Below are 14387 nucleotides of genomic sequence, written 5' to 3' on the forward strand. Positions count from 1 at the left end.
TCAGAAAAATAAAATACAAAGCCCCTCAAAAGGAGGATTACAGTAAAAAATCTCGGCTAAGGATGTGGATCAGCTTCAGGATCACACTGCACACAACTCAGCTTGCACCAGAAAGGAAACGATTGAATTTTTAAAAAACAAAACAAAACCAACAATGGAAAGCATTAAATTAATTTTAAAATAAGAGAAGCCCAGAGAAGAAAGATGGCAAATAAGATCAATGTTAGATTGCAGAGAGAACACCCATGTTCCTAACATGGATAACAGGTGAAGTCCAGGGCTCTTTCTAGCTAATTAATTTTCTGCAGTGATGCATTCAGGATTATAATAAATAAGAGTGTAAAAAGCGACCTGGGAAATTGAAATCCCCATCTGCGTGGTGTGAACTGGCCTTTCCACAATGCTTCCTTCTCTGTAAAACATCTCCCCGCCACAACTGCGACTCTTCTTCAAGGGAGCATCTTCCTCTAGTGCCGGCTAGAGATCACAACAGGATGCTGGACGCAGAGTAAGTTATGGCCCACTGCAAAGCAGACAGCTCCGTGGCCTCTCGCAGTGTGGATTCCGCATTCCACTTCTCCGTTAATCTCCAGCATAACTTCAGATGGGCGGTTGCATATACATAGAAAGCTGTCCTTGTGCCAACGGTTGGATGGTCCTTGCTACAAACTGCGAGTAGGAAGATGAATCTGTGAGCTACAGGTAGGCCACTGTTGTGAGTGCGTCAAGGCACCTTGAGCTACTGCTGTCCTTTTCAATAGAGCAAGAAAAACAACGGATACAGGGGACATTTTGTTTTTAACCATTCCAGTTATTCTCCTCTGAGTGTCTGGGAAGTCTAGTCAAAGCTGAAAGGCTGCTCTGTTCTGATTGAGCAGGAGGGCTACATTTCTTTCCTGTCCTATTTATGAAAGCTGCTTCTCTAGACACTGCCATCAGAAAGAGTCCAACCTATTTCTAATGTTTCCCCTCTCATTCTCATATGACAATAGCCAACCAGCTGTCCTTAAATCCCTTTCCTATGGGTCGCTCTTTTGTACGATGCACTGACCAACATGGCTTTAAAGAGCTCAGATGTCTCACAGTGGGGGCTGGGGGGGAGATGAAATTTCATAAGGATGATGCGGGGTCTCAGGCTTATCCATCACATTAAAAATGTTGGAAAGTTAGTGGTTTTATGTATCTGTATTCATATTTACATACTGATTAATGAAGTTTTTATTTTCTACAGACTTATTTTCTTATGTGTCAAAAGGTTTTTTTTTTTTTTCATATGAACATAACTGAAATGTCCGTTGGTTTGGATTACATTAGATGGTTTGGGAGGCGTGAGGGGCTTCTAATTATAGGGGTGAAATGTGCTGCCCGACGTAGGAAGTTTGCTCACCGCTGTCTCATAGAACACTCTGCGCATCTGTCTACTGAAGGTATTGCTTCTAAAATTTCTTTTCTATTTCGTTTCTGGAGTATTTGCAAGCAAAGAGGAGCTTTGTTATCTTATGAATGCATCTGGAGAGCTGACAGACAATTGCCAAAACAGAGTCCTCCCAGTTTCCAAAGGTTCTAGGGCTGGGCAATAGACATGCTTCTTATTATTGATTGTTCATGAAGCTTTGCACACATGGGGTTTTGCTGGCATGAAAATGTGAGGAATTTCCATATTTGCATAATTGTGTTTGCCTGCAAACAATATATGCTGTATCATTTCTTAGTCTCTTGTTTGAAAAACTGGTCATCCCATTGGTGGAAGAAACAATGCCATGTGATTTTAGGTGACCAATCATACATGACCTAATATACAGTTCCCAAAAATCACCATGACTCTAATTGATGTATATAAATTGAGACATACTTGCCAGTTGATGACCGACAGTCAGAAATAGGATCCATTTGAAAATGAACCACAGATTAAAGGGCTACTTTTCCTGGATAACTTCTTCAAAGCTGTCATGTGGCACAGAAGCTAAGACAGGATTATTCAGAGAGGCTTCTATTGCTTTCTAGCTCACAGTCTAAGAAACACAACAGAACTGACCATTGGACCCCCCCAAAAATTCCTTTTAGGAAGGTCTCCTCTGCCACCCGGAGTATTGGAAAAGAGTTTGATATTTCAACATTTTTCCTTTTTTCAATTTTTTTTGCACATATTCATTTTTGTTTGGTCTTTTCTCATTCTTGCACCAATTTGGATTGTTTGCATGAGTCAAATGGTTGAGTTTTTCTAAAACCAAAAATGTTCTACCTCAACATCAACAATTTTTTTGGGGGGGGGCGAGAAAAAAGGCAATTAAAAGTTGGAGAAAGATCTCAAAACAGAGAACACTTATTTGTTTGGGGGGAAAAAAACCTGAAAGTTAAAGTTTTACATATTTATTTTTTGTCAGCTCCAGACCCTAATTTTTGGCGCAATTTTAGCTCATGGGGTCTGCTTAAATCCTGGTCTGGATTATGCCATATGAGAGAGGATTGCTGAGTGGGGGGCATTCAGAGAAGACCAGCATGAACTAAACAACAGCAGAGTATGCTATAAGTCTACGTCTGTCTGCATGCTGTGTACCCTGGAGAAGGAGAGGAGAGATTAAGGCTTAAACGTGCTCAATTTGAAGGCTATGAATAGGTCTGTTAAAGTTAATGGGCTTATAGGTGCGCTTAAATTTACTATATACATGTAAAGGCATTTGCAGGATCAGGGTGAAATTATTCCTCTCTCTCTTTGGAGTTCACAGCATTCATATGGACTTATTATGCCCGCCATCATTTTTCAGTTAATGCTGCTCCTCCTGGCACGCCCTGCAATCAGCAATCCCTTCCCCAACTGCCTGATCCAGACCAGGATTCTGCACACCCTTGCAGTAAAGACACTGCACCTCATGCTCATGGTGAGATGCAGGGAACACTGAGGTTGACTATCAGGGGAACTTTCTCAATAGCTATTAGGCTGGGGAATGGCCTCCCTGGGGAAAGGATGGCAGGCGTTCTCCTTGAGATGTTTAAGAACTGGACTGGACAAAACACGGGACAGAGCAAGGGATCCTGCACTGGAAGGGACGTGACCAAATGCCTCCATGTGTCTCTGCTGGGACTAACGGAGCATGCTGACTTAGAGTCATAGACTCCTAGGGCTGGAAGGGACCTCAGGAGGTCATCAAGTCCAACCCCCTGCTCAAAGCAGGAGGAAACCCAAATAAATTATACCAGCCAGGGCTTTGTCAAGCCGTGACTTAAAAACCTCTAGGGATGGAAACTCCACCACCTCACTCGGTAACGCCTGCCTGTGCTTCACCACCCTCCAACTGAAATAGTTTTTCCTAATATCCAACCTAGACCTCCCCCACTGCAGCTTGAGACCATTGTCCTTCATTCTGTCATCTGTCACCACTGAGAATAGCCTCTCCCCAGCTTCTCTAGACCCCCATTCAGGAAGTTGGAGGCTGCTATCAAATCCCCCCTCAAGCTTCTCTTCTGTAGACTGAACAAGCCAGAATCCCTCAGCCTCTCCTCATGAGTCGTGTTCCAGCCCCATAATCTTCAGGAAGGGGAGGATCCACGGGGAGGTCTGCGAACTCTTCGGGCACCTCTCTCTGCAGCAAGGAGTCTGGGGAGTCAGGTTCCCCCTGGTAGGACTTGGGCTAGCAGGCCCAAAGCACAACAGAGTGGTTGTTGTGCCAATGGTGGAGGTAGAGGCTAGCTCTCTGAGCTCAGCAGGCACAACGAAATTGGTAACCTCAGGAGGTGGGAGATTCTCCTGCCCTTGAGGTCTTGACGTCCCAGTTTGACAAAGCCCTGGCTGGGATGATTTAGTTGGGATTGGTCCTGCTTTCAGCATTGATGACCTGCTCAGGTCTTTTCCAACCCTGTGATTCTATAACCCTACCAACGGCCTGGGGTCAGCGGGCTTGAGACACAAGTCGTCCTGGATTGTACTGTTGGAAGCCCTGGGAGTTACCGGGTCTCAGGATCATAGCCCATGTTTCCCTCTCCAGTGGGTTTTGTACAGAGGCGGAAGGGCCACGGAGCAAGGCAACAGTACGGTTAAGAACTCCAATGCAAAACAAAGAGGATATTCGAAGTTCCTTCCTACAGCGGTAAGGTCACCCCCTTGCATGCATGTGCTACTCTGGGCTAGTGGATGAAGAACTACTGACCTGCTAGGATATAGGTACAACAGAGCCAGAGGCAAGCTAGCTGTGGAAACCATGAACCAGGTTCTCTTCCAATGCAAGGTGGGGCACTTCCAGTGACATCAGTTGAGCTAGGGCTTGATTGCACTCTCTGTTCCTCCAGTTGTACACCATTGTAGCTTCACTGCAATCAGCAGATTGAAACTGGAGTAACATAGCAGTGAATCAGGCCACCAGGGTGTTTAAATCCTCAACCAGAATGGTGCTTGTGCGTGCACGTCCTTTATTAAAGCAATGAAATTGGTGATGGCATATCAAAATAAAACCACTCGTGGGTGTATTTGAAAGCTTGATCATCAGAAAAGATCAGACTTTGAAGTAAACACTATGGTCCAGATCCTCAAAGCAATCTAGGCACCTAACTCCTTTTGAATGTCCATGGGAATTGGGCACCTAAGTCACTTTGAGGATCTGGGCCTATCTCAGTCTCTAGTAGGTGCTCTTTCCAGGTGCACCAGCTCTGACCTAGCAAACCGTTCCATACCGGTGAATCTCTTAGTGCCATAGGAAACCTGTAACTTGAACAGGGTTCTACATGGGCCTATGTGGGAAGATATCTGCCTCTCTTCTTGCTCTATGGAATGACAACCATTGAAGTTTTATAACACAGTGACTTGCTGATGCTCCCCTAAGGGCCACCAGCAACCCCAGTCAGCCAGCTTACTATGGATATTTGATGCTGCTAAGTGCTAGGCTACTGATCAACAGGCCAATCCAGATCCCTTTTAGGCCCACAGAAGAGTCAGTGTTGCCAACTTTCAGGATATTTGGTGTTTTCCCTTAAAGCCCCAACTCCAGGAGTCATGTGAAGACATCCAAAATCAGAGATTTCATTTGAAAAATTGTCAGGCAGAGAAACGCTTCAAAACATGACACTGCCAACTCCCTGCAAAGGTTCATAGAAAAGAATCCCAAATGTATGATTTCTTCTCAAATGTCATGATAGTTTAGCCAATCTCATGACTGGATGGGGCAGCTTGACCTGAAGTGCTTTGAATGCTTAGGGTTAGCAGCACTGACACTCCATTGGGGTCCTTACTCGTGCATTGCCTCTGGAGGACCTTGCTACTCATAAACCACTGAGGGTGAGGTCATGGCACCTGCAGGACCTCATCGTCATCTGTATCAACTTCCGTCTTCACCACGATGATGGGCCCATTGTGCATGCCCATCTCTGGCAGCCCGCCTGCTTCTGGCTCCTCCGCCAAGTCTTTACTCTCTCCAGGAGAGGCCCTCTTTCTCAGATGGTTCCTCTGGTGCCTTTTAAAGTGCCCCAGGGTGGTGTAGCTCTGCCCACATTCAGAGCAAATGAAGGGGCCCTTTCGGGTATGGATCAGCTGGTGTTTCATGAGGTTGGCCTTCTGGGAGAAGCTTTTCCCACACTCCGTGCATTTGAAAGGCACCTCTCCTGTGTGGATTCTCTGGTGGGTGATCAGGATCTCTTTCCGCTTGAAGTCTTTCCCGCAGGTGTTGCATTTAAAGGGCCGGTCCTCTGCATGGGAGGGCTGATGGAGGAGCAGCTGGGCCTTGTCGGGGAAAACCAGGCCGCACTTGCTGCACTTGTTGGGCTCATACTTGGTGTGAACCCGCTGGTGGGTGATGAGGGCTATCTCCTTGCGGAATCCCCGGCCACACACGTTGCAGGGGAAGGGCCACTCCTCACCTGGCTCGGCCTTGCCTGCATCATTCTCCCCACGCTTGACATATTTGTAGGGCTCCAGGGCAGCCTGGTGCTCCCTCACGTGGACTCTCTGGTGGGTGGTCAGGGCAATTTTCTGGGTGAAGGCCCTGCCGCAAGCTGGGCACTTGAAGGGCCGCTCGCCGGTGTGGATGCGGCGGTGGACGATGAGCCGGGACTTGTCGATGAAGCCCTTGTGGCAGTCAGCACAGCGGAAGGGGCGCTCCCCAGTGTGGATACGTTGGTGCACCACCAGCTGGGCTTTCTGCGTGAAGCTCTTCCCACACTCGCCGCACTTGAAGGGCCTCTCGGCAGCGTGAAGCCGCTGGTGGCTGGCCAGGTTCTCCTTGGTGCCGAAGCCCTTGCTGCACTGAGGGCACGTGTGCTCCTTCCCGGATGAGACCACCCCATCTGGCCGGCCTTTCTCGTGGACCCGGTGATGCTTGATGAGGGCGATCTTCTGGCGGAAGCCCTTGCCACAGGCCATGCACTGGAAGGGCCGGTCGCCGGTGTGGATGCGTCGGTGCACAGTCAGCCGGGACTTGTCGATGAAGCGCTTGCCGCAGTCGGCACAGGGGTAGGGCTTCTCGCCGGTGTGGATGCGCCGGTGCGTGACCAGCTGGGTGCGCTGGGTGAAGCGCTTGCCGCAGTCGGTGCAGACGTACGGCCGCTCGCCCGTGTGGATCCGCTCGTGCTTGGTCAGCTCCCCCCTCTTGGTGAACTTCTTACTGCAGACAACGCATCGGTGCACCCGTTCTTCTGTGTGGGCCCGCTGGTGGTTGACAAAGTTCCCTTTCTTGGTGAACGTCTTGCTGCACTGGGGGCACGTATAGACCTGGCTCTTCAGAGCTACCATCAAGTCTCCCGGGTGGCTGCTGCCTTTGCCATTTTTGGCCGGCAGCCTCTGGTCTGCCACCTCACCAGAACTCCCCTCAGTGGCAGCCATGTTCCCATCTCCCTTCTCTCTCTCATGCACTCTCTGGTGCGCGGTTAGGCCGACCTTCTGGCTAAAACTTTTGCCACACTCAAGACACATATGGGGTCCCTCACTCAGATGTTGGCTCCGCTGGTGCCTCAGCAGCTGCCCCTTGTTGCTGAAGCCATCCCCACACTCAACACAAACGTGGGTCTCCCCCCTGGCATGGGTCCTCTGATGACGGATCAGGTGGATCTTCTGCCGGAAGCGCTTCCCACACTCGGAGCAATGGTAGGGTTCCTCCCCCGTGTGGATCCTCTGGTGGGTCACCAGGATGGATTTCTTCTTGAACTCCTTCCCACATGTGCCACATCGGAATATCTTCTCTCCATCTGGCGTCGACTCGGGCACAATGAGATGTGAGGCATTGCCAGCCTGGGGCCCGCCGGGCCTCCGCGCCCCCTCCCCGGTGTGGACCCTCTGGTGTTTAATGAGGGTGATCTTCTGGCGGAAAGCCCGAGAGCACACCCCGCACTTGAAGGGGCGGTCGCCGGTGTGGATGCGGTGGTGGGCAACCAGCTGTGACTTGTCCACAAAGCTCTTCTGGCAGCTGCTGCACTTATAGGGTTTCTCCCCGGTGTGGATCCGCTGGTGAACGATGAGTTGTGACTTCTGCGTGAAGCATTTCCCGCACTCGGCGCACCGGAAAGGCCGCTCCCCAGTGTGGATCCTCTGGTGCTCCTTCAGCTGCGACTTGGTGATGAACCTCTTCCCGCACTCAGTGCATGGGAAAGGCCTCTCCCCCGTGTGGGTTCTGAGGTGCTTGGTGAGGTCCACCTTCATCTTGAAGCTTTTCTCACACTCAGTGCAAGAGAAGGGCTTTGCTTTCTGCTGGGATTTCTTCTGGGCAGAGAGAGCTCCCTGATGGTTCACGTCTTTCTGGCTGGCATGCCCTTCCCTGCTGCTGGCTTGCTGGCTCGTTAGCTGAACTGCTGCGACAGCACTTTGCTCATGGTACTCCACCAACATCTCTTCCTTGTGGGCCTTCTGGTGTGTGGCCAGGATGCCCTTGTGATTAAAGCTGTCCCCACAGACAGTGCAAGTGTACATCTTCACCTGGGGGTGCCTGATGAGGTCTTCCACTTCCACCTTAGTAACTTCCAGCTTCTCCATCGTCCTGCTTCTCAGGGCTGAGCCGGCAGAAAGTTCACATAGGAGAAGAGCAATCATCTGGGGTCTTCCTCACCAAGTTCTCCAACTTTTGCGGCCAGTCGAGGCTCACGGGAGCTTCTGAGCCTACAAAGTTGCTGATGCCAGTTTTCGTGACTCCCCTTTGGGCGGTAATTCTTATTTCCCTTCATCTGCTGGGTTCAAAAAGAAAAAGTCGGGCTTTATTTCAAAGGCCATTGTGGAAGGAAAACTCACATCTATAGCAAGATCCAGTGGCTGGGAGTGGCAACTAGTCAAATTCAGAATGGAAATAAGACACATTTTTAACATATATATGTATCTCATAGAGCTGGAAGGGACCTTGAGAAGTTATGGAGTCCACTCCCCTTGGGCTCCACTCCTTGGGCTGCACACTGGGAGCTAAGGGGGAGAGAGGGGACCACAGGGAGCACATAGGGTTTAGGGGTGAAGGGAGCAGGTGGGGTGGGGAACTGGGATGGAGGATGTTTAGGAGGGACGTGCGGAGCAGGTGAGGCTGGGGGCTGGGATGTAGGATTTTAGGGGAACTTTGGGAACAAGTGGGGCCAGGGGCTGGGATGGAGGACCTCCGGGGGACGTTGGGAACAGCTGGGGCTGGGGGCCAGAATGTGAGATTTCAGGGGGACGTTGGTAACAAGGGGGCTGGGATGGAGGATTTTATGGGGATGTCGGGAACAGGTGGGGCTGGGAGCTGGAATGGAGGATTTTAGGGGGCATGTTAGGAGCAGGTAGGGCGGGGGGGCAGGATGTTGGGTTTTAGGGGGATGTTGGGGGGGGTCAATGGGCCAGGAGCTCTGCATGCTGCCATGCTGCACCCAGGGGCCAATTTTTGAGCCCAGCCCCATGCTGGAGTGTGGTGTTGCCATGGGAACATCTCGCCTTCCCGGGACAAGCGTAGCTGTGTTACAGGTACCGTGCAGCAGGCCGGCACTCTGCTGTGTGGGTGATCGCGGGGCAGGGGGATTTGGCCATGCCCAGGTGCCTGCAGCCAGGGTTCCCTCTAACTTCTCGAGTCCATGTGTGGAATTAATGTTGTCACACACCCCCGGCATACGGGGATGTGCACCACCGGAGAGAAACCCCTGCTGCCCGGTGTGGGGGCTGCTAATCAGCTGGTTGGTGCCTGAATCTCTCCTGAGCGGCTGCCCATGTGCTCAGCTTACAGGGATATCATGGCTCCCTGCATGGCAGGGTGGGGGCCGCGGTGGCCCCTGGGTGCCGCTGGGCTCTCCATGCTTGTAACGTGGGCTCCCAGGAACTGCTCTGCAGCCTGGAGACGGCTCTTCTCCCCGCCATGCTGAGCCCCGCTGCTTGGGACCAGGACTGACCCTATGCACCTCCCTGGGGCTGTGTGCACTGGAATGTGCCTGCAGCACGTACTGACACATCCAGGCGAGCGTTAACCTGGTCAGCTCTGGTCCCAGAGCAGCCCAGTCATGATGGCACTGGCTTTGGCCCAGGCCAGCCGCCTCAGGAATTACCCAGGTTCCTGGCAGGCTTGTACAACCATGCTGAGGCCGGTGCTGGTGCAGCTTTCCTGCTATTGGGTCTTGCACTGCTAGATCAAAGCTCCCTTGGGCATGGGTCTGGCTACAATCTGCGGTCGACCTCTGTTAGATCAGTTTACAGCCACCCCATCAATAACTGTGCTGGCTGGAGTCCATGCAGTCCTGCTCCTGTCTGTGGTGTGCAACCCCCCAGGAGCGCTTCCCCTGGCCGATGAGAGGCAGCGTGGGGGACTGAGATCCCAGGCTCAGCTCCATGCAGTTCCTGCCTGGTAAGCTTGTGCTCCTGAGGGAATTTCGCTCCATGCTCCTGGGCCTCTTGCCTCCAGTGGGGAGACCTGCACCTGGAGTCCAGAGAGCTGCTGTGCTCCCTGAGAGCTGCAAGTCTCCCGGGGGAAGCAGGGGGCCCACATGGCAGCCCAAGCTCGGAGCCTGGGGGTCAGCCCGGCTTGGAGCAGAGACCCTGCAGCTGTCTGGCTGGGAAGCCTGGGACTGCTTTCTTGTCAGTTTCACTGCTGTGTCAGATCCAAGCTGTGTGGCCCTAGCTACATAGACAAAAGCCTCACACCCCTGACTAAGGTGGTTTTATTGGGTCAGCCCGGTAGGGCTGTGGCATCCCGGGAGGCACACGTCAGGCACAGCTCCACTGCTCTGTCTGTGAACGTGCACTTTTGCTGACCAAACTGTTGAGTGTAGACAAGGTCCATGTCTCCGGGTGCAGCGATCACACCTCCAAGGCAGTGCTGTCCTTTCCGCATTGGTGGGCGGGACAGTGAAACAGCACAGACCCCTGGGAAGGATTAAGGATGCCGCAATTCGCTGCTTCACTTCTACTGGTCTTACTGTTTATTACCTGCTTTGTGAAGTTGCCCCTCTCAGCCTGGTAGTTTAATGGAAAGTTTGCTGAATACCCCATGTGCCCCTGCTCACAGCAGCTGCTCCTGGCAGTGGCAAATTGCAGGATCTCTGCTTATCTCAAGCTCCCAGGGGAATCTCATCTGGTTTTACCCCAGGCTTGTAATTAAAACACAGGGTTATCAGCACAGAGCCCACACCCTGTTGTTTCTCGGCCGGCTACCCTGCCCAACCGTCTGTGGCAGAAGTGAAACTAACAGCTACATCCCCACAGCTCTGTGGCCTGGCACACGAGTTACTCAAGAGAGAGGAAGAGGTAGAGGAAAACTGAGAACCGACTCCCTCAGGGCTTGTGTGTGTGTGTGGGGGGGGGTTCTACTCCCTCCTGGCAGCTGGGTGGGATGTAAGTCTGGCTCAGCCTGACCTGGCATCCCTAGCTAAAGGCCTGAGGTAAAAGATGGAGCCCTAATGGGACGGCACCTGCTTCAGTGCTAAAAGCATGAGCCTGTCCTAACTGAGCTGTCACCGGCAGTGACAGATTTTCTCCTCAGAGGTGGACCAGCCGGTATAACAGGTGGATCTGCACAGGCTGAACTGGAGGGTAAAGAGGCCCTGCACCTCAGAATGAGTTCCCACTGCCAAGTGTGTTCAGTGGGGCTTCAAGAGCCAAATTCCTGGTGAGATCAGGTGGGAGCCAGTCTGGTCCAAGCAAGACACATGGCCCCAAAGCTCCAGCCCAGAAGAGAGAGCCCTTTTTTGGTCTCCTTTGCCCACACTTGATCAGGCACTGACCTGTCTCACTGCCTGTTTAGAATAACTGAGGGCCTTGCAGGTTGCTCTGTTGCAGACTTCCCTGGTGAGACCTTAAAAACGGGGGACCCATATGCTCTGCATGGCCCAAAAGGACCCCCGGCACTTTACAGAAGGACAGAGGTGACCTGAGCCAAATTTTCCTCTCAGAACTTATGAGCAGCACACTGGCTGCTCCTCTCCACCCCAGAGGTGGCTGCATTTCAGTGGTGCTGAATGTGTTTAGTGTGTGAATTATCTCAGTGGAAAATAAATCCAAGCTCCAGTCTCAGCTGCTGGCTGCCTGCTCAGCTCCCCCGGGAAAGGACCCCGATTCTTCGACCCACATATACCTCTCAGGGGTGCCTAGCCACAATGGGACTGGGACAAAGAAGGCCAGTCTGTGCTGTCGCAGCACAGGCAGTGGGAGATCTCTCAGCAGCATCATTTTAGGCCAGCTTTAAAAACCCAGCTTCGTGCTTCTGAGGTGTACGCTCCTGGCAGCCGGGACCAAACCCCCTTTGGAAGTGCCCTGGCAGCTCCCCGTAGGCAGAGATCGGTCGCCCCCCGAGAACGCCCAAAACTCGTGACATGTTCCTGATCCGGACAGCGACCCTCTTGCAAACCCTCCAGTTTCACAAGGACCCAAACTCCTTGGGCCCCCCCGGGGGCCGGGGGGCACAGAGTCCCCTGAGACCCCAGGCCAGCCACTGACTCACCTCCCTCTCATGGCCTTCCCAGCTCGCCAGGCGGGCGCGCTTCATTCATCAGCCGTCACCTGCTGCGCGCCCCAGCCCAGCCCCGCGCGTGGGCTCCCCTCCCGGGGACCTCGCCATGTCCGCGGCTGTGAGTCACAGGAAGTCTGTGCCGGGGCTGTGAAAGCTACCGGGGGAGGGAAGCCAGAGCCACACCCCCGGCGCAGCGAGCGGAGGGGCTCAGGGAGAGGGACGCGCCGCGGGGGCTGCGCAACAGCTGGGCTCCGACCCCCGACCCCCAGGCGAACCGGCCTCCCCCTGCGGCCCGGGGCTGCCGGGCGCGCACAGCTCCCCCTGCGTGGCTGCAGGCTCACGGACGCCGTGCAAGGTCCTGCTGGGAGTTGTAGTCCTGGGGCATGTGCTGCTGGCACTTTCCAGGGGTTTCTTACGTGCGGGAGGAGGGGGGCGTTTGAAGCCAGACTGTCCCTCCTGCAAGCACGTGTTCCCGCCACGCTGGGGCACGGCAGCTTTCCACTCCTCCCGGAGTTTCTTAAACAAGTGCAAAAAACCTCATGAGGTTAAATATCCGAGAGGGAGCCATGTTAGTCGGCATCTGCAAGAACAACAAGCAGGCCTGGGGCGCCTTAGAATTATAGCATCCTAGGGCTGGAAGGAACCTCAGGAGGTCATGGAGTCCAGCCCCCTGCTTCCAGCAGGATCAACCCCCACTAAGTCATCCCAGCCAGGACCTTGTCAAGCCAGGACTTAAAAACCTCTTATTGAGCAGTGATTCTTAACCTTCGCTGCAGCCTGCACCCCTTTGGTCCTCAAATATGTTCTATTGCCCCTTATCAAAAATGGAGATGGGGTGGGGGGCTATACACTTTTAAATGCATATTAAATATATGTAAACTAGTTTTATGTTATTACTCACCACAAATAATAGTACAGTAGGCATACAAAAATAGGCAAGTGGTACCCAGAGATGTTGCGGAGTTTTGTTGTGGAAGTAAACTATAACCAACGCACAAACAGTTATATAATCACAGGGCTGGAACAGACCTCAGGAGGTTATCTAGTCCAGCCCCCTGCTTCAAGTGGGATCAGCCCCATCTAAGTCATCCCAGCCAGGACCTTGTCAAGCTGGGACTTAAAAACCTCTAGGGATGGAGATTCTACCACCTCTCTCCATAACACATTCCAGTGCTTCACCACCCTCCTGATGAAGTAGTTTTTCCTAATATCCAGCCTACTTCTCTCCTGTAACTTCAGACCATTGCTCCTTGTTCTGCCATCTGTCACCACTGGGAACAATTTCTCTCCACCCCCTGTGGAGTTCTCCTTCAGGAAGTTGAAGGCTGCTATCAAATCACTCCTCACTCTTCCCTTCTGCAAACTAAATAAGTCCAAATCCCTCAGCCTTTCCTCATAGGTAGCGGCTAACTGAATTCATACAGAGGTTTGATGAAACAAAGTGTCTGTGCTTTATTTGTGGTTTTGATTATTCACCTTAGAAAAAAAGGGCATCGCCCCCCCCCCGCAGGAGTGCATGCACCCCAGGTTAAGAACCACTGTTATAGACTAAGTGATATTTTGGAGCATAAGATTTCCTGGTAGGGTGACCATATCTCCCAGTCCCAAATATGGGACAGGGAGCTCTGGGTCAGGGTTGTGGGGTAGGGATGGCTCCTCCTGGCTACACCAAGCCCCAAGGAGCCGAGATGGAGGTGGCAGCCACTGGCCCTCCCCCCAGGAGCTCCAGGGAAACAGCACAGATGCAGCAGCATCCCACGCTCCCACCCACTTCCCCAAGGCTCAGGGAAGCAGCAAGGAGGTCCTAACCTGACGGCTCCCTCTCTTGTTGAGAGCATGTATGGCAAACCCTCAAGTGACAGGGGAGTTACTTGCAACCCCAATGTAACTTGAATTTCATGCAAGTCAAGGGTCCCTGGCTCCTCTGAGCTTGCAGGAGCTGGGAAACAGACCAGCCCACCAGGGCTAGTCAGTTTCCTGACTCCCACAGTGGCCATGCTGGGAAGCAGGAGGCAGCCTGGTTCCCATCTCCCTGCTGCTTGCAGGACCCAGGAAACTGACCAGCCCACCATGGCTGGTCAGTTTCCTGGCTGCTTCTCTCTGCCTTCCTTCAGTGGTGCAGCTGTCATTCTGACAGTTGTGCCATTGGGGGAAAGCAGGGAAAAGGCTTTTAGCTTGCCTAGCTGCCCACAGCTGTCAGCAGGTAGGCACACTCAAAGCCCATTCCCCCTTGTCTTCTCCCAGCTATGCAGCTGTTGGGGGAGGGCCCAAATACAGGACAATTAATCCCTTCTTAAAAATAAGTCGGGATGCCTTTATAGAGTTTGAAATATGGGACCGTCTCGCCAAATACGGGATGGCTGGTCACCCTATTTCATGGGCAAGGAACCCCGCCCACACTCGTGCAGGCACTGATCTGTCTCGCTGCCCGTTCAGATTAACTGAGGGTCTTGCAGGTTCCTCTGTTGCAGACTTTCCTGGTGAGACCTTAAAAACAGGGGTCCATGGGCTCTGCATGGCCTGAAA

At 52.6% G+C, this 14387-nt stretch overlaps 1 protein-coding gene across 2 annotated transcripts; it reads right to left on the reverse strand.

Moving 5' to 3' along the window:
• On the reverse strand, positions 1-12137 carry LOC142008154 (uncharacterized). 2 transcript variants are annotated; one of them, XM_074985172.1, is made up of 2 exons: positions 11853-12137; positions 1-8136 (listed from the first exon to the last, which is right to left on the reverse strand). In XM_074985172.1, exon 2 carries the CDS (start codon positions 8003-8005, stop codon positions 5273-5275), a length of 2733 nt encoding a protein of 910 aa, XP_074841273.1. In that variant the 5' UTR covers positions 8006-8136; positions 11853-12137; the 3' UTR covers positions 1-5272. The 2 variants fall into 2 exon arrangements, with proteins under 2 accessions (XP_074841273.1, XP_074841272.1); XM_074985171.1 differs by having other exon boundaries at positions 1-8139.
• Positions 12138-14387: the final 2250 nt, after the last annotated feature.

The sequence above is a fragment of the Carettochelys insculpta genome, chromosome 2 (assembly GCF_033958435.1).
Source record: "Carettochelys insculpta isolate YL-2023 chromosome 2, ASM3395843v1, whole genome shotgun sequence".
Lineage (NCBI taxonomy): Eukaryota > Metazoa > Chordata > Testudines > Carettochelyidae > Carettochelys > Carettochelys insculpta.